The sequence below is a fragment of the Cololabis saira genome, chromosome 20 (assembly GCF_033807715.1).
Source record: "Cololabis saira isolate AMF1-May2022 chromosome 20, fColSai1.1, whole genome shotgun sequence".
In the NCBI taxonomy this organism is placed as follows: domain Eukaryota; kingdom Metazoa; phylum Chordata; class Actinopteri; order Beloniformes; family Belonidae; genus Cololabis; species Cololabis saira.
Window position 1 is genome coordinate 14,650,473 of NC_084606.1, and position 19,796 is coordinate 14,670,268.

Below are 19,796 nucleotides of genomic sequence, written 5' to 3' on the forward strand. Positions count from 1 at the left end.
AGCACCAGTGAAAGTCATCTGCTCAACAGTTAATGCATAGGTTTTTAGACACTTTTATCACTCCAAAAATGAAAATTAGGTGATAATGCAGTCTTTTCTTTGTCTTTTTTTCCATATATATATATAGCTTTAAAGCTGTTCTTCAGGAAACATGTAGACATGACCTACGTACAAAAAACTAATCAAAGGTTCAGCGATGGGGCTTTATCCTGCAAATCTGTCAACTGCTATTGTTTTGTTAGTGAAGTTTATATCTTGTGTTATTTTACTTATTCATTATTCTGTAGTACTGAGCTAAATATGATGCTAAACAGGCGAATGCTTGAGGAAAACCTCTTCTGTCCTCTTCCCTTGAAAAAGGGACATATTTCTAATCCCTTGCCATTCATCTGTTTTGGAGACGTGCAGCTGTTGCAAAATATTGAGTTAGATGCTTCTAAATGCTTGAGGTTTCAATTACCTGCGTCTTATGTTACATCTGTTTCTCAATTAAAAAAGTTTATATGCTGGAAGCGAAAGGCGTCCCAATCAAGGAACACAACTTCCAATACATCTAAAAGTTTGATTAAAAGTTGTTAGGCGACAAAATCCGGAAACAAACGTGGTTAGAAGTCTGGCTATGCAGCATAAATAGCAAAAATGCCTCAACCCCATACACTTCTTCTTTTTCAGAAATTCAGCTGCCCAGTTTCACAACTTCCTTCTTTGTTGCTCCGTCATCAGCATTTATATCTGCAGTTAGATCGGAACTTTGGAAAATGGCACAAAGATCTTTAGACATCAGTCCAATCTGAAGGAGCTGATGTGCGGAGGTTTGATTCCCCATCACAGCGTCCACTCCAGGATCTGTTAAGCCTGATCTCACCATATTCAGTAGCTGTAGATTTATTTTTCTAATGGATTCCTTGTCTTTTGGGCCTCTTGTGTTAGAGCTGTGTTCTCCGCACTCCTTCTCGTTTCGTCATCTCTATAGTAGCCTTGTTTGGGTTTCATTTTTACTCTTGTCTGGTTGTCATTTCTGGTTTTCCCCCTCATTCCTCTTGGAATTTCCCCCTTCACATGATCACTGATTTTGTCATTTTTAGACTAAAGACAGAAACTAAACTATTAAGCTGAGACTGCAAAAGTAAATGATTACCCTAAAAACAAACGTGAGCAGCCCTTTGTGCTTTTTTCAAACCAAAGAAATGCATGAGGTCTTTCAACTGATGTAAAAAGCAGACAAACAAAACGTTTATATAGTCCTCCATTGCAGAAATCTGCTTTGCCTGTGTTTATGTCCAAGGTTCGAGACAGCAGCTAGTTGACATAACCCGGCGGGTGAGGCAGAGCCCACAAACCCGCCCTCCGTCTTTCTTACCTGCTCACAGGGTGAAACACGCATGGACAAGGGAATAATATCAGTTTGATCAAACCGTATCAGAGTCTAACCTTTAATCCCCGTTACGCCTGCAGCAGGTGAACCGTAAGTCTCATCCCAGTGTTAATCCATCCAAGGACCGGCTGCATTAAACCGCCTCATCTCGTTCACATTTCAAAAACATGTGCAGAGTTTGTCACAGCCTGATGGTGACGAGCTCTCAAACCCTTAAAAGAGTGTTTTCCCCGTCAGCACACGTTACAGTGGAGTGCAGTGCTGCCAACAACATTTCCTCGTCCAGCAGACTCAGGTGTTCAGTTGATCCGACTATGACGACAACAAAGAACTACTTTGGTCAGCCCGGTCTCAAGACGTGCAATGTGTACGCCTGAATTTGCCTGACCTAACCGAGCTGTGATGTGAGTCAAGCATTCATGTGAATGAGACTTTCAGTCTGTATGATTGCACCCCCGTCCCGAAATAACAGTGTATCTACTTGGTGACGTTCAGTTTCAGCTGAATCAGCTTGTGTGCAACGTAGCAGGAGTACAGGAGATTTGGAGGGAGGAAAAAATGAGCTTCACGAGGGCGAGGAATTGGCATCGGGTTTGTTTCGGCAGCCTGGTTTCTCAAGAGGGCTATCTACAACCAAAGTGACTTTGCAGCTCTCCTCCTCCACTGCCATCGTGGACAGGTTGCAAATAGCATTCTGAGAAATGGGAAACATGAAAACAAAAACAAAAGGATGAGACACAAACCGCGCTATCATTTTAAAACCTAGTTGAGAGCAGTTTCAGGTTGACCTGACAGCTAGGGTTGCCAACTCCCTGAAAAATAAATACTCTCATCGGCAAGGTCGGCCAACCCGATTGCCTTCACCTCTTCCTGGCGTGGTGAATTTTTTTAGCCCTTTTTTTTGTGAGTGAAACGATTTTTTAACTATTTGACTCGACCTGAATTGATTTAGATGCATATTTTTGAATACCATGAACACATGGAAAACAAATTATTATCCAGCAATTCACTTTAATACAAAAAAACTAAATTAACTGAATAAAATAAGTATCTTTCTTAAACAGAAACCTGTCCTTGCTTAACTTAAAATTGTATAAATTAATATAAAACAATAGAAAGAAAGCAGAACATCCATTCTGTAATAGAGCACATTTTTAGTGCAATAACAAAAGTGCAAACAGAAAGTCTGTAGAAAACTTGTAAACATATTTGTGCCTCAAAGACCATGACTGTAGGCTACAGTTTACGACGGAGTATTAGGGCCAAACTAAGAAAAATAAAAAATGGAAATTACGAGAATAAAGTCGTAAAATTACGAGAATAAAGTCGTAATATTACGAGAATAAAGTCGTAATATTACGAGAATGAAGCTGTAAAATTACGAGAATAAAGTCGTAATATTACGAGAATAAAGTCGTAAAATTACGAGAATAAAGTCGTAAAATTACGAGAATAAAGTCGTAAAATTACGAGAATAAAGTCGTAATATTACGAGAATGAAGCTGTAAAATTACGAGAATAAAGTCGTAAAATTACGAGAATAAAGTCGTAATATTACGAGAATAAAGTCGTAAAATTACGAGAATTAAGTCGTAAAATTACGAGAATAAAGTCGTAATTTATGAGAACTCTGAGCAGTCTTCTCCCTGTGTTAAAATGAGGAATATTGAGCATCTTGTGAAGTTATATTTTGGTATCGGTTTCACAAATAAGGAAATACTTCACCTTTTGGCAAATCAGCATGGAATTATTATCAGTATAAGGACTTTAAAGCGATTGTGCAAACAACTGTGTCTATTTCGAAGAAGGAACTACGGAAGAGTATTGGGCCAGGCAGGAGAAAAATACAAGTTGAAATGCTGAGGAAAAAAGGCGAAATTTTGACTTTATTCACGACATTACGACTTTTTTCTCGAAGTGCACAATAAAAAAAATCTTCCACTCTCAAATTTTTTTTCTCTTGCATGGCCCTAATACTGTTCCGTAACAGTTGTAGTAAAACAGAAAAAAATAACTTATTAACTCAACAGCTCAATGCCATTTTCCATTGGCATTTTATGACTATTTTTTGACTCTCACAGTAATACGGGACAAAGTGCATCCCTTTTCAGCTCAATACGGGACGCGAACTTTAGTTTATAAATACGGGACGATTCCATTTTTCAAGGGACGGTTGGCAACCCTAACTTTTCTTTCAGTAAATGCTTAATCAAGAACAATTCCTTCAAGAGAGCAAACGCTGAATGAGACTATGTGTTTATATCCACTGAAGAAGAACAAACAGTCACCTTGCTGTCCCAGATCTCACTGATGAGGTCGATAGGCTTTGGCACTTTGGAGATGATGTTGTCCTTATTTCTGCGGAGAAGGTTTAACATCAGAGGAAAACAAGACGGGCGGATGATATAAAGTATAAAAAGACTTCACTTACTCCCAGCAACAAAACGCAGCCAGGGCTGCCAGACCGAAAACCAGCAGTGGGATGAATACGGCGGCGTACACCAGCACATTCCTGTTCTCATCAGCATCTGGGGAGAAAAGAAGCATCAGCTCAACTACAATGTTTTATTCTTCATGGCACGATTTAAAACCATGGAATAACAGCAGTGTTTAAATCACAAATCTGCAGAAGAGTAAGACAATAAATGAGGAAAAGTAAAGAAGTCATGAATCTTAATTAAACGAAAACACAAAATATGGAAAAATAATGAGGGGAAAAAAAGCGATGATAAAATAATTTATTGATGGTATTCCGTGTGTCTTTGTTTTCTTCCCATTGCTTTAGATTTCTCTCAATTTCATTTCCTTTCCTTTCATCAGTTCCTCATGAATTCATCTTATTCTTTTGCAGATTGATTCTTCACGTGCCGACAGTGTGGGACAATGTGGTTGTTTTAAAAGTGAATCTCAGTACGATCAGGTGGGTTTCTCCTGCAGTACAAGAGTTAAAGGTGAGCTCGACGTACCAAGGCACTTCTGATCGCTGGGTGGCGTGCTGCCGCCGTCACGCACAGCTCCGATGACTATGCAGTAGCGGCAGTGAGGGACTCGGGCTAGGACGTGGGATGTTACCGCCTCTACTGTAAGGGTCTGTGTTAAGTATCAGGGAAAGAAAAAACAAGTATTGAGCCCAGCATTAGTATCAGATGAAACATCGGGGCCTTGACCTCCAATAGGACAACAGGAATCCAGCATATCACAGCAATAGATCTATTATAAGGGCTCATGCACATTACAGTTCCACCACAACAACCCATGCAAGGTAGTTTTCAGCACTAGAAAGGAAAATTCAATGTGCAAATCCCTTCATGAAACATTTAAACATTTATATATTCTGCCCATTATACTCAGTCATCGTTACAATCACCATCTGACATCATTATCTCCTTCTTCGACATCCTTACTGGCTCTAAAAAGCCCCATTATCAGCATTCTTTACATGTTGCAGGCCTGATGTCCAAAACTACATGTATATGTCGCAGCTTCCTTTGCAACTGTGATAAAAGCACACGTGTGTAGTGAACGTCCATCTGTGTGCAGTGCTGAGTGTGTCTCACCTTCTTCTCATCACACACAGTGTAATTTATTACAAATGACCAAGACGTGAGCCCCAAGATCTCAGGAGGAGCCCAGGTGATATTGAAGGAGTCAGCGTTTTGGGTGACGTTCCACTTCAGGGGGGGGGGCTTCACTGCGGAGAGAAAGACGGACGTCACTGCCAAGCCACCAAGAGCCTGTAGGAGATCTCCCCCGCGTGTCAGTGTGCATCCTCTGCAGAGCTGGCGCCATGATTAACTGTAAATGTGACCCCAACCGTAGACATCACTTCTACTCTCTCACCCACGTGCCTTAAATGCAAGATAGAAATTGGGACCCTAACTCATTGTTTTGGATCATGTTGTAAACTGCAAGTGTATTGGTCTAATGCAGGGCTCGTCAACCCGCGGCTCTAGAGCTGTAAAAAACATACAGCTCTAGAGCCGCGGGTTGACGAGCCCTGCATTAGACCAATACACTTGCAGTTTACAACATGATCCAAAACAATGAGTTAGGGTCTCTTTAGCGCCGCCCTAGTGGCTCCTGACTTTTTTTTCCTTTTTTTCTTTTCTTTTTTCTTTTTTTACTTTTTTCTTTTTTTTCCTTTTCTTTCTCTTTTTCTTTTTATACTTTTCTTTCTCTTTTTTTTCCTTTTTTTTCTCTTTTTTTTCTTTTTTATTCTTTTTTTTCTTTTTTTCCTTTTTTTTCCTTTTTTCTTTTTCTTCTTTTTTCCTTTCATTTTTAATCTCGACATTTCAACTTTTTTATCAACATTTCGACTTTTTTCTCGACATTTCGACTTTTTTCTCGAGATTGTACTTCAACATTAATCTCGACATTTCGACTTTTTCTCAACATTTCGACTTTTTTCTCAAGATTGTACTTCAACATTTCGACTTTTTTCTCAAGATTGTACTTCAACATTTCGACTTTTTTCTCAAGATTGTACTTCAACATTTCGACTTTTTTCCTCGAAATTTCGACTTTCTTCTTGAAATTTCGACTTTTTTCTCGACATTTCGACTTTTTTCTCGAAGTGCATAATGAAAAAAAATATCTTCCCCCCAGTTATAACTAATATAGATACATGTAGCATGTGTTGCCTTCAAAGCAACACATGCTTCTAAGGCTTCTAAGGCTTGTACAAGGCTTTTCATTTTTTGCGGCTCCAGACATATTTGTTTTTTGTGTTTTTGGTCCAATATGGCTCTTTCAACATTTTGGGTTGCCGACCCCTGGTCTAATGTGTTATCTGAAATAGAAAAGATATTGGGTTTAAAACTGGAGATGGACCCCGTATCTCTTGTATTGGGCCTCCCAACACAACACTTAACATCAGTCATAATAGGAGGCTGTATTGTATTCTTACTTATGCAGCGAGGAAGAATATTTTATTGCAGTGGACCATTGAAAAAGGTTTTTGTGGAGGGAGGATCTTCCCTTAATAGGGAGGGACAAACAAAAAACAGCAATCCGATGAAGGATTTGCATGTGCGTCCTCTTTATCTTTGCTATTTATTTTTCCCTTGAAGTGATAAGAAAGTTCCTGTTTACAGAATACGGGGATCTGGAGCGGTTCTGTTGTAGGAAATTTATGAACTCCCCCCAAACAACCAAAAATTCAAACTGCTAGAAAACTGCTGTGCTATTTTGAGCCAGTCCTGAGAAATTAAAACATGATGTGGACTACAGCTATGAACCGCGGTGAAGTTAGTTTTACGGTGGATATTCGACAGACATTCGTTTTGGGTAAACCTCTCATTACCAGGGCGGCTCTGAGCGAGCATTTCAAATGCGCACGTATTACAGACTTTACAGTAAACACAGGGACACAGAAAAGGGCTGAAGCTGCCCTGACTTCATGTTTTCAAAATGAAATGTGAGATATAAACATAGATACTGTGTTTAGAGTTGATTAGGAGTTAACAAGCTATATACATTAAATATCAAAATGTGAAAAAGGGACCCTAACTCATTGTTTTTGATCATGTTGTAAACTGCAAGTGTATTGGTCTAATGCAGGGGTCGTCAACCCGCGGCTCTAGAGTTGCATGCGGCTCTTTAGTGCCGCCCTAGTGGCTCCCTGGAACTTTTTCAAAAATGTTTGACTTTTTTTTCCTTTTTTTGTTTTCTTTTTTCTTTTTTTCCTTTTCTTTTTTTCCTTTTCTTTCTCTTTTCTTTTTTCCTTTTCTTTCTCTTTTTTTCCTTTTCTTTCTCTTTTTTTCCTTTTTCTTCTTTTTTCTTTCATTTTTAATCTCGACATATCAACTTTTTTATCAACATTTCGACTTTTTTCTCGACATTTCGACTTTTTTCTCGAGATTGTACTTCAACATTAATCTCGACATTTCAACTTTTTCTCAACATTTCGACTTTTTTCTCAAGATTGTACTTCAACATTTCGACTTTTTTCTCAAGATTGTACTTCAACATTTCGACTTTTTTCTCAAGATTGTACTTCAACATTTTGACTTTTTTCCTCGAAATTTCGACTTTCTTCTTGAAATTTCGATTTTTTTCTCAACATTTCGACTTTTTTCTCGAAGTGCATAATGAAAAAAAAAATCTTCCCTCCAGTTATAAGTGTATTGGTCTAATGTGTTATCTAAAATAGAAAAGATATTGGGTTTAAAACTGGAGATGGACCCCGTATCTCTTGTATTGGGCCTCCCAACACAACACTTAACATCAAATCATAATAGAAGGCTGTATTGTATTCTTACTTATGCAGCGAGAGAATATTTTATTGCAGTGGACCAATGAAAAAGTACCAATTGTTAAAGGTTTGCAAAGAGTGGTGTTTGATCTAGTGCCATTAGAGCACCTTACATGTATATTACATTCAAAAACAGACCAATTCTATAAAGTTTGGGAGCCATACTTGAACTATGTAGAGCCTGATGTCTCTAATATCATGTTGCAGGGATTTTCTTGACTGGTCATACTGTACATTTTTACTGTGACCCAGGGTATTATTTATATGGATCTGAGCTGGTGTTTTGTTTTGTTTTTGTTTTTTTGTTCTGTTTTACTTGTAAAAGTGAAAAATGTATTAAAAAAACTGTATATGTGACACAACTACACACACGACCAAAAGGATGGTGGATCTGCGTACCGTTGGCTAGCAGCTCTCTCTTGAAGGTGTTCCTGACCACCGTGTCGTTCTGGGTTGCTTTGAACAAGATGTCGATCTCCTGGTTCGCCTTCGCCTTCAGATTGCAGCCAGTCTTCCTAACGTCGGTGTACAAGGAGCACTCTTGGAGTTCTGGTGCGTCGTCGTCCTCGCCGAAGTGAGTCCTGAGCCTTGGAAAGATGAGGACAGTTTACTTTCACGCTCAACACACAATTACAGAAATCTCAAAACATGTACCTAAAAAACTTGCTTTTAAACAGAATGACTAAACATTTACATAAACCCAGTTTGACACAGATTCTACAACACAAATCTGGATTATAACAACATCAAAATAATGTTTGATTACATTAAAAGTCTTTTTTATGTGTGAAAATAGTTGGTTCATCTTAGATCAAGGGTCGGCAACCCAAAATGTTGAAAGAGCCATATTGGACCAAAAACACAAAAAACAAATATGTCTGGAGCCGCAAACAATTTGTCTTGTATCAGCCTTAGAATGAATGCAACACATGCTGCATGTACAGTATCTATATTAGTTATAACTGGGGGAAGATTTTTTTTTCATTATGCACTTCGAGAAAAAAATCGAAATGTCGAGAAAAAAGTGGAAATGTCAAGAAAAAAGTCAAAATTTCGAGAAAAAAGTCGAAATGTCAAGATTAATGTTGAAATACAATCTTGAGAAAAAAGTTGAAATGTTGAGAAAAAGTCAAAATTTCGGGAAAAAAGTCAAATGTTGAGAAAAAAGTCAAAAATTTCGAGAAAAAAGTTGAAATGACGAGAAAAAAGGTGAAATGTTGAGAAAAAGTCAAAATTTTGTGAAAAAAGTCAAATGTTGAGAAAAAAGTCAAAACTTTGAGAAAAAAGTCGAATGTCGAGATTAAAAAGGAAAGGAAAAGGAAGAAAAAAAGAGAAAAAAAGATGAAAAAAAGGAGAAAAAATAGGAAAAAAATGAAAAAAAAAAAATGAGGAAACCTTTGATCTGTGTTTGTTGAGACAACCGCTGCAATTAAACATTTCCGTAACTGTCCTTGAGACCTATACGCAGGTATTTCTGTCCCCTCCCCGTGACTATCCGCTCCAGCCGTCTCAGGTTCGAGGGCTTCTTCTTATGACTGTGTTTCAACTTTCCCCACGGATGTGCAGCAGGGTTTAGAGAAGCCTTGTGTTCTTAGTCATTCTTGGCTGCTTGGGTTGTGTGTTTTGGGGCGTTATCCTGCTGGAGGACCAACGACCTGAAACTGGAATCAGGACTTTTTACACTGAGGAGCACATTTCCTTCCAGCGTGCACAGATTCGAGGCATCCTGTGCCAGGAGCAACAGAGCTGCAGCTCAGACTTGTGTAATCACGTCCTGGACTGGAGTTGTGTGGTCTTAACGGCCAACACGGCAGGGGACGGTTGCTTTGAAGCTGCTTTTGTGGTCCCTCTTCTCCAGACCAGAATATTCCAGAGATGATCTGGCATCATACTCCTTCGTATGTCACCATGTACAAAGTTACGCTGTGTATGTCGACTTTAATGCTAAAATCAGCCATCTATAGTAATAAAGGCAAGTTAAAAAGTGAATTCACATCATATTTATTGTGTGGAAGTTTGGGGCAACACATGCATAAGCAATTTACAACCGCTATTCAGACTGCAAAAAAAAGCAATCAGGATACTCCACAATGTGGGTTATAAGGATCACACAAACACACTGTTTTTAAAGTCGCATGTGTTGAAATTCTGGGACATTGTCAAACTAAAAACTCTACAAATCATATTCAAAGCGAGAACTGATTCACTTCCAGGCAATTTACAGAAAATGTTTTGTGACAGGGAGGGGGGTTATAATTTAAGAGGAAAATTTAATTTCAAAAAACAATGTTTTCATTCTAAAAGGAAAAGCATGTGTATCTCAGTTGTTGGAGTGGATCTATGGAATGGGTTGGGTGATGGGTTGAAACAATGTACATAACAATAAATCAATTTAAAAAACGGTACAAAGAGGAAGTTCTGGGAAGTTATTTGATTGAGGAGTTATGTTAAGGAAAGATTGTGTTTGTTAGCTGGTTGGGTGCAAAGGCTCAACCAATGGGAAAATCTGTAGCCTAATAGTGTAAATTAGCAGCTATTTATTTTTAATATTTATGTTTAATTTATGATAGAGGTAACAAAGGGGCAGGGTTAAATAAGTTTTACTTCTACCTGCTCCTTTTCGGACACTGTTTTTTTTCCCTGTTTGTATTACGTTTTTATTGTTGTTCTTTTTTTTCTGTATGTTTTGAATTTGTTTAAAAAAAAATTTCTTATGTGTTCGAAATAAACCATTCAATCAATCAATCAATCAATCAATATAAAAGTATTTGACTCAGAATACGCCTGTATAACTTTCTTTTTGGAAGTCTGAAAGACGGATTTCTCCCAGGGGAGACAAGCTGCAGCCCAGGCTGGCTGTTCTGCTCCTGAACCCGGGTACATCTGTCCAGAGGTCGGTGGGGTGAACAGTCCAGTGGGCTTGACTGGAGTCAGCAATGATGTTATTGGGTGTAAAAGAAATACAAGTTTTTCAAACATTTTAGCTCTCTGACCAAAGACCAAAGCCCCATTTATTAGTCTTTTGGTATATTGTTAATATAAGATGATTAATCTCTCTCATAAAATCCTAACCTAACCTAACCTAACACATGTGGATTCAGTACTAGATGAGGGAGGAATTATTCTTATTTCTGGAGTCTTTTGTCCAAGACAAATTTCTCTCAAGGGAGACAATAAAGATTATCTTATCTTATATTATCTTTTTATTTCAATCTCATTTCCTTTCTTCTTCCTCTGATTTATACTTTACTTCTGGGCCACTGACCTCCCAGAACTGCATGTGGCTTCTTTCTCATCGGACACAGAAGCCTTCAGCCTATCATATCGCTGCTACTCTTCTTCTCCATCGCTGTTTCTACCAGAAGTAATCTTTGTCATTGTAGGAGCAATTTATAGTCACTTTAGTTTAGGTTTATTAGTCTTATTTATCTAGTCTTTATGTCATGGTTTCCCAGTGTAGATAGGTTTTTTACTTGTTAACTCACTCTCCTCATTCCAGATCCTGCCACCCTCATCAGCCAGAAATCCACTAATTCCCTTCACCTGTGCTTCCCTGCCCAGCTCCACACCTGGTTTCCCTCATTATCAGTTCCCCATATATACCGGCCCATTTCCCCCTTTCGTTTGCCAGATTGTCAAGTGTTTATGCCTCGCTTTCCAGCCTTCCTGATTTCTGTTCTGTTTCTGCCTGCCTGCCTGCCTGCCTGCCTGCCTGCCTGCCTGCCTGCCTGCCTGCCTGCCTGCCTGCCTGCCTGCCTGCCTGCCTGCCTGCCTGCCTGCCTGCCTGCCTGCCTGCCTGCCTGTTACCCTGCATGTTACCCTGCATGACTCCTGGTTTTGGATTTTTGCTTGCCCCTTTTGGACTTGTTTGCCTGATCTGCCTGTCTGCCCGGTTTTGACCCCTGCCTGCCTTTTGACCTGATTAAAGCCTCTTGGACTCTGATCTGCCTGGTGTTGTGCATTTGGGTTCTCTGTCCTGTCTGAGCTGTGACACTTTATGTCCACTAGTCGGTGGGACGCATCCGGTTCCTACCACAGCCGTACTGCCAGCACGGCACAGCTTTATTTTAATATCGCAGCACAGGATCAAAGTTACAGCAGCCTGATTTTTATGGACTAAAGGGATCATTGATAATTTTTAAATAAATAAACGGGAACTCCACCCAACTTGATCTATTGTTTGGACTTCGTTTGCTGCAGCGCTAGGCCTGGGGAGACATCTTCGCCTTTCACACTGAGGCCGCACGCTGGCCTCCATGTTTATCCTGGCGTCGGAGGACAGATTTGTCATCTTTTTAATCAACTCTTGCTGACATGCAAAACACACCAATTAACTGTTCCAGCTTGCACAGGAATTATTCATCTGAGGTCCACTGCACAGGTTAGCGGCGGCCTGAAGGCGTGTAAGGGGAAGGGTGAGTAGCAGCTGAAGCAGGATACAGCCGGTGGGTGTTGGAGGAGCTGGAGAACCATCTCAGGTAACGGTGAAGCCAGCTGCCGACCTGAGGAGGACCGGCAGCAGACGAGTGATCCGGATTCATCCTCTCACAGATTTGACCGGTCATCTGCCACTGCCCAAACCCCCATGCTGCCCCCTCCATCATCTACCCATCCTGCTGCACTTTTCTTTTTACCTGATCTTTATTTCCATCTCTCTCTTTTTTCCAGATTTTGTACTGCTGTTGTGAGGATGTGAATTTGCCCATTTAGGGACAACAAAAGGGATATCCTATTTTAAGGATTTGGTTCAAAGTTTAGCTGTTTATCTGAGCAGTCCACCCCTCCTACGTACTTAACATTTCACATGTCCTGCACTTCCGCTCATGTTGTCAGATCTCCCCTACGCCTGTAGGCCAGTGAAAATAAACCTTCTGCTGAGAGAGATTAAATAAGCATTCATATTAGTACAGTGGTGATTGTGATTTTCTTTGCATCTACTCTGTGACACGTGTTTATAGCCCCACCTATATAACCCCACCTTCAACAACAATAACATTAGAAATGACACCTTTCTTATGTAAAAACATTGTTTTGATTAAAAAAAAGGAAGCAAAAGATTTGAGCTTCTCATCTTAGACGTGCTCACTGGCAATAAATCCAAACATCAGGCGACTGTGTTTTCCAGCTTCCCTCTCAACTTCCAGCCTCGCCTGCCTGCTCAACCACAGGCTTCATTTAGGGTTTATCAATGATTTTTAAAAGTTTTAATACGTCATTTTGTGTAATCTACCGGAGAGTGTTACAATCGGTTGCGCAAAATTAAATTGTCACTAAATAAAATGTCATAATTTGAAAAGAAATTGTAAAATCAACATTGCAATCAAACCACACAGGCTAAAATGTGCATAATTCACTGGAACTGCAACGTTTATGAAGAAGTTCCTAAGCAGAAGTGGTCCACCAACAACTTTCAGACGCTACCTTTCTGGTAAATGTACTTTCTGTGACGTAATTTTCGAATAATTGTCACGGTTGCAAAGTCCAAGTCCCACCAATCCAGATGAACCGATGGCAGAGCAACGCGCTCAAACTGAAACCCAGGAGTCCTGCTTCAAGCTACGGTGCCACAGAACTCCCTATTTCTTAATTACTGCCCTACCTTTACCCAAAGTTCACTCATAAACATTTGACGCTCAGCAAATGGGAAAAAAAAAGTGACACTGTTACAGAAATGAATGAATAAACGCTCTGATTCTTGCATCAACTTTTAAACATCCGTTTTGGTCATCTTTAGCAATAACTGGGTCTTACTTAACAAAACTTTCACATGTATCCACAGCGATAAACCAGACTACAGTGGATATCAAGGCCGAGGTGATTAGGAACCTAAAGAAAAGTAATGAGGGAAGACAAAAATGACAAAGTGACCGATTAGGAGACTGAACAGGAGTCAATCGTGGACGGTGGTCGAAAGGTGACTGGACCTGCTTGCCTATGGGGGACGAGCTAACACTACAAACATCCAACTCCTTCCAGAGATGCAATTTGGGTGCAGTAATGTGATAAAAGGAAGTTAGAATGATGTTCTTGATCTTTTGTGGAAGAACAGGTGAAAATCCCACCTGAAATACTTTTTGTAAAATACTGTTTGTTTTATCCTTAAAGCAAAATGTCTTTCTAAGTCAGGGGTCGGCAACCCACGGCTCTAGAGCCACATGCGGCTCTTTAGCGCCGCCCTGGTGGCTCCTGGAGCTTTTTCAAAAATGTTTGACCTTTTTTTTCTTATTTTTTTTCCTCTTTTTTTTCTTTTTTTCCTGTTTTTTTCTCTTTTTTCTTCCTTTTTCCCTTTCCTTTTTAATCTCAACATTTCAACTTTTTTCTCGACATTTCAACTTTTTTCTTGAAATTTTGACTTTTTTCTCGAAATTTTGACTATTTCCTCGATATTTCGACTTTTTTTCTCGACATTTTGACTTTTTTCCCCAACATTTCGACTTTTTTCTCGAAATTTTGACCTTTTTCTCGAAATTTTGACTTTTTTCTCGACATTTTGACTTTTTTCTCGATATTTTGACTATTTCCTCGATATTTCAACTTTTTTCTCAAAATTTCGACTTTTCTCGACATTTCGACTTTTTTCTCAACATTTTGCCTTTCGCCTTCATTCTAAGGCTGATACAAGACTTTTCATTTTTTGCGGCTCCAGACATATTTGTTTTTTCTGTTTTTGGTCCAATATGGCTCTTTCAACATTTTGGGTTGCCGACCGCTGTTCTAAGTGATGTCACAAAGATCAGCAACCCCACTGGCCATCCGGCTATCTAAAGGTGTTTTTGTTGTGTTTTTTTCTGATGTTGTGCTTCCAAATGGAGTAATGGGTATGAAATTAAAGAGTATGAACTATTCAACTGACTTTAAGGCATTTAGGTTTGGTGTTCTGGTGTTACTGAGCTAGTGATGTCACAAGCAGGAGATGACAGAAGTTTCAAAGGGAAGTGAGATCCATCACCACATGTAAATTCATGCCAACCGCTCTCATGTTATCTGTTCACACTGAAGGAAGGACAAAGTCCAGAAAAGAGCAGTGACCCATGTTCATGGCTTTAGCGACTATAGTGACGTTGTGTTATGGGAACAACTGAATATCAAGAAGCAAGCTAAACCTGCAAAATCATGATGTCCGAAACATAAACGAACGTTGAAAGTGTATGCCATGACACGGCCAGATATTACTGCTTGTCAGAAGAGAGTTTGCATATATGATCTCTCAAGAAAGAAAACCAAAATTAAAGAAGCCGTGCATCAGAAAATGAAACAAAAAAATGCAACTCAAGACCCTGTAAAAATGGATGCAGCCCGACAGAAGCTGTGCCAGAGACGAATTTGAGCAAGGGATTTCAGATGAAAAATTCAAAGAGGGCTTGCAGCTGCAGAGGAATGACTGGGTAGGAGTGTCTCTCTCCTCCCCCCTCCAACAAACATATTACAATTTAACTTTCACCCCTCCCAGTAAAATAAATGTCTTGATTGAGTGAAAATATCATTAGTCTTTAATGAATAAGAGGAAAACTGCAATTGGTGGGTTTAGCTGATGGCTTTATCTTCCTTATTTAGCACTGAGAGCAGGCCTCAGTGTGCCGGCACGTCTCCTCACCGCCAGTTTAAACAAGTTTCATCCCTGAAGGCTGTACCCGATGAAGCAACCCTTCCCCTTTCAATCTCAGAACATTGCTCGGGACTTTCACAGAAGCTGAACAATTAACAGGAAACAAAGCGCTTGCTCTTGAGTCAGGTCTGCCTTTTGCGAGGCCTCTAAAGTGACCTGGTCGACATCAGGAAGTGTCGCAAAACAGCTGCAGAGCAGATACATAGATATGGTAACAGGAAAATGGATGAAATAATGCATGACTGTGCAAACCTGTAGAAGAAACGGAGATCTGTGACATCACGGGCTGGAGACCAGGAGCAGTTCACACGCTCGGCTTCGTAGATGTAACATTGCAAATCCTGCACCAGCTCTGCACACAAAACGCACTTTATTAGGTCCAGTTTAAGAACAAAAAAAAATGAATGGATGGAAAAGGTAAAAAAAAAAATCAATGAATTTAAAGAGCTACCTGGGTAAGAGATATTGTAGTACACCTTTGCACTGGTCTGGTCAGGGCAGTGCGTGGTAACGGACCACGGCAGGAATCCTCCCTCCATGATCATGTATTCAGCATATTCAGAAAGGTTCTGAGGTGAAGATCACAGGAAAGAATGGGGCGGACATGAGCAATCAACTCCAAACTCCCAAATATAACACCGTGTGAAACATATCAACATAATATTCAGAAAGGTTTTAAACTATTCATGCACTGTAAAACCTAACAGTACATCTTAATAACAGAAATAAGTTGAAATAACTTAAACTTTGAAAAAAGTGGTCACTCATTGAGGTCACTCATTGCCATCAGTTAAGATAACTCAAAAATGAATTAAATAAATGTTTGAAGATGGTATAAGATGTCTGTGTTTGTATTGTGTTAAAGCAACTTAAAGTTGAGTTATTTAAGTTATGACAACTAAAATGGTTTAAGGCAATTGGTTTCCTAAAATGAATTGAGGAGCTAGAAGTTGTGACCACGAGAATGTGATAATTTAATTTAGAGGAATAAAACTGAGTAACTTGAAGTGCTAACATTTATGTAAAGAAGATTCAATTAATGGCTTGATGCAAATTAATACAATCAACACTTTTTAAATAAGTCTGAAGGAAATACTACATATGAGTGTATAATACGTATTAGTTTTAAGTTCAGTTTACTGAATGAAATGGTACTATCAAATTAATTTAACCAAGTTACCTTAACAATAAATATTTGAGTTACTTGAAGCTCAATGGAATATTGTTTGAGTTAATAAACTTAAATGGTTTTAGGCAATTGGTTTCCTCAAACAGTTTGAGTTCAACTAACTTATCAGGTTTTGCAGTGTGAGATTTAGTCCATTCGAAGTTTATAGGGGCTCATGATAAACCTGAAATAGTAAACACGCCTTACAGTTTGATCCAGCTGTGTTGCTATGGAGATCTGGTCATAAACATGATGCATGTATGAGGTTAAATCACTTGTGGGGACTCACTCCACGCTGACAGTTGTGGTCCTGGTCTTCTATGCAGACCTTGAAGGTGCAGTTGTCCCACAGGTCCGGGGGAGGCGTCCAGGACAGCTCCGGCTCGAAGTCGTGGATCCACCGCACAGACAGGTTTTGTGGGGGGAGGATTTCTCCTTAATAGGGAGGGACAAACAAAAAAACAGCAATCCGATGAAGGATTTGCATGTGCGTCCTCTTTATCTTCTCTATTTATTTTTCCCTTGAAGTGATAAGAAAGTTCCTGTTTACAGAATAGTGGGATCTGGAGCGGTTCTGTTGTAGGAAATTTATGAACTCCCCCCAAACAACAAAAAATTCAAACTGCTAGAAAACTGCTGTGTTATTTTGAGCCAGTCCTGAGAAATTAAAACATGATGTGGACTACAGCTATGATCCTCTCTGTCCAGCTAAAAACCAGGAGCACAGATGGATTCTGCATGACGCATATACAACACTCTGTATGTCTCATACTTTGAAGTTTAACCTTTAAACTTCACCAACCACACTAAGACTTCGTATTTTTACTTCAACTGCTCTCTCTGTACAGCTTTAATTGCCGGGCGTGACGTCACGACTAGAATAACGGTAAGCAAGGCTGTGGCTTTCCCTGAAATGACTGTTGTACATTGTTTGCATATTGCAAATTTTCAATAAAACATCAAATATGAAGAAAAAAAAGGCTGTGGCTCTCCCTAACAGATTCGTCTCAAAATATGTCAATATTGATGTTAATTGTGTATTTTGTAATACTGAAGTGGAAACGATTAGGCACCTTTTCTTTGAATGTTACATTTTCCCAGATTCTTTGGGAAAAAAATTGAAGCTTACATCACATCATATTCTACCACACCGATACATTTGAATGCCAAATATATATTGTTATACTATAATAATAAAGATATGCAACACTTAATTAACTTGATAATTGTAATTGCAAAATTCAACATACATAAAACCAAATTCTCCAAAGGTCGATCTTTCTTTCCTGTTTTTCAAATCGATTTCAAGAACTATTTGAATGTATTAAAAAAAAAATCAGAACAAAACATCTATACAAACGGCTAACATAATTGAATGAATATTTGAAGAAATGTAATGTCTTACTTAGTTTTATTTAATTTCATTTAACTTACTGTCATATTTATGTTATCCTACGGACTTCTTTCAATGTATGTTTTGTTATGTATCTGCTTATTTTCTTGCTGCCAGACTTTGTATTGTTCACGATCAATGTTTTGATTGTTTAAAATCTTAAAATAAAGGTTTGAATTAAAAAAAGAAAAAAAGAAAAAGGGCTGTGGCTTTCCAGGAAGAGTTCCCAGACTTCCCACACGTACAAGAGGCTCGTAACACATATGTCTGTAAACACAAAGACGGTGTTACCTGCGGTCCATTCAACTGTCACCAGGATCCAGATCAGGAATAATAATCCCAAGTGTTGAAACATCCTTTTGACAAGTTTTTTTCCTAAAGTTTTCTCTTTTTTTTCTTGTTCTTCTTCTTTCCTGCCCTCCTTTCTCGGTCGCTGGTGCGAAAAGACAGAGACGAGAAAAACAGAAGTTACCCCACGGCTGTCTGAAGTCGTCTGTTGCCGTGATCTGTCTGTAAAAGAGGAAAAGAAAAGTTTCTTTCACTTCCAAGTTCCACTGAAGGAAAGGCTCATCAGTTGGAAATGGGCGGAGTGCTGCTCTGCCCACACACACACAGACACACACACACACACACACAAACACACACCCACACACACACTTCCATGGCATTTCCTTAGAGAAACCACGCCGATGATGATACGAGCAATAAAGTCCAGACATGGAGGGCAATAAAGCATGTCGCTCTTTATTGGTGAGAAACATTCATGAATGATTCATCATCCTCCTGCAAATGACTTTATCCTAACTAAACATGAATTTGGTCGCTCTAATGCTTGTTTTTCTTCATGTACTCATATTTGATTTGTTGGATACCATTTAAAAGTTATGGCATAATCATCGTCTATCTGTTAATTTAAAAAAAAAATCAATTCAAGTAGGATACAGTATCAAGTTCCTCCGATCATTCGTGACTGGTTCCCAGTGTATCCTTGTTTCTCTTTCTCTACACATTAATGTTACTTTTAGCTTCCATATTTAATCCCCTGTTCTGCTCATGTCTGGATTTGAAGACGCATCGCCTTGACTTTGTTGCGGGCGCGTTCACGCCGCCGCGGCGCGTTCACGCCGCTGTAACAGCTGTTGTTGAGTCCACACTCTTCTCCTGCTACTAAGGAAGGAAAAACAAATAAACAAACAAAACAAGTTCTTCAAAACTTCTGACTAATGTGTGGCTGGAGACGCATCTTTCAAGATGAGTCCGTATTATTTTTAGCGAGAGGCGCAAACGTGTCATGGTTGCGCTAATTCGGTCAAATTCCCAGGATTGGTCACTTGGGTTTTACTCATCTTGAGTTACTGCTGTGCAGATGTGTTTGACTAACAATATTGAACACTGCCGTGTTCCACTGCGGTGGTATCGGACACGCGCTTTATATTGAAATGTGACCACAGCAATTCACCTGAAGAGGATCTGTCTGTCTGTCTGTTCCAGGAATAAAAAAAAAAAGCGCCTCCAGATCGACGGAGTCTCAAAGTACCGAAAAGCAGAAGAAAAAATATATTTTTTCTTCTTTTTTACAGGAAGGAAGAGTGATGAAGCATTTCTGGAAGAGGGTGAGGTCAAGTGAATGAGAAACGACAGGATTACAGAAGTGCACACAAATTTAAACTCAGTTTAATGTACTCTTAATTATTTACATAATTCTTATGACTCCTCTCCCTCCAAAGAGCTGAGTGCACACATCACAATGAACATAAACACATAACCCACAGGTCAAGATGGCATTGTACAAGTCTTTATATACAAATACATACATATACATATATATATATATATATATATATATATATATATATATATATATATATATATATATATATATATATATATATATATATATATATATATATATATATATATATATATATACATACATTATATATGTATAAATATATATATATAGTACAGACCAAAAGTTTGGACACACCTCATTCAAACAAG

At 39.0% G+C, this 19,796-nt stretch overlaps 1 protein-coding gene across 1 annotated transcript; it reads right to left on the bottom strand.

The window, feature by feature from the left end:
• Positions 1-221: 221 nt before the first annotated feature.
• il13ra1 (interleukin 13 receptor, alpha 1) lies at positions 222-18,351 on the bottom strand. Its single transcript, XM_061709765.1, has 10 exons — positions 18,087-18,351; positions 16,692-16,837; positions 15,686-15,803; positions 15,487-15,586; positions 8,028-8,215; positions 4,933-5,066; positions 4,342-4,465; positions 3,807-3,903; positions 3,664-3,733; positions 222-2,069 (listed from the first exon to the last, which is right to left on the bottom strand). Exons 1-10 carry the CDS (start codon positions 18,148-18,150, stop codon positions 1,941-1,943), a joined length of 1,170 nt encoding a protein of 389 aa, XP_061565749.1. The 5' UTR covers positions 18,151-18,351; the 3' UTR covers positions 222-1,940.
• Positions 18,352-19,796: the final 1,445 nt, after the last annotated feature.

Coding starts and splice junctions, on each gene's coding strand:
- il13ra1 (XM_061709765.1), bottom strand. CDS start 18,150: ATGTTTCAACACTTGGGATTATTATTCCTGATCTGGATCCTGGTGACA. Junction 15,587..15,685: donor CTACAATATCTCTTACCCAG/GTAGCTCTTTAA, acceptor TTTTGTGTGCAG/AGCTGGTGCAGGATTTGCAA. Junction 3,904..4,341: donor CAGCGATCAGAAGTGCCTTG/GTACGTCGAGCT, acceptor TTTTCTCCCCAG/ATGCTGATGAGAACAGGAAT.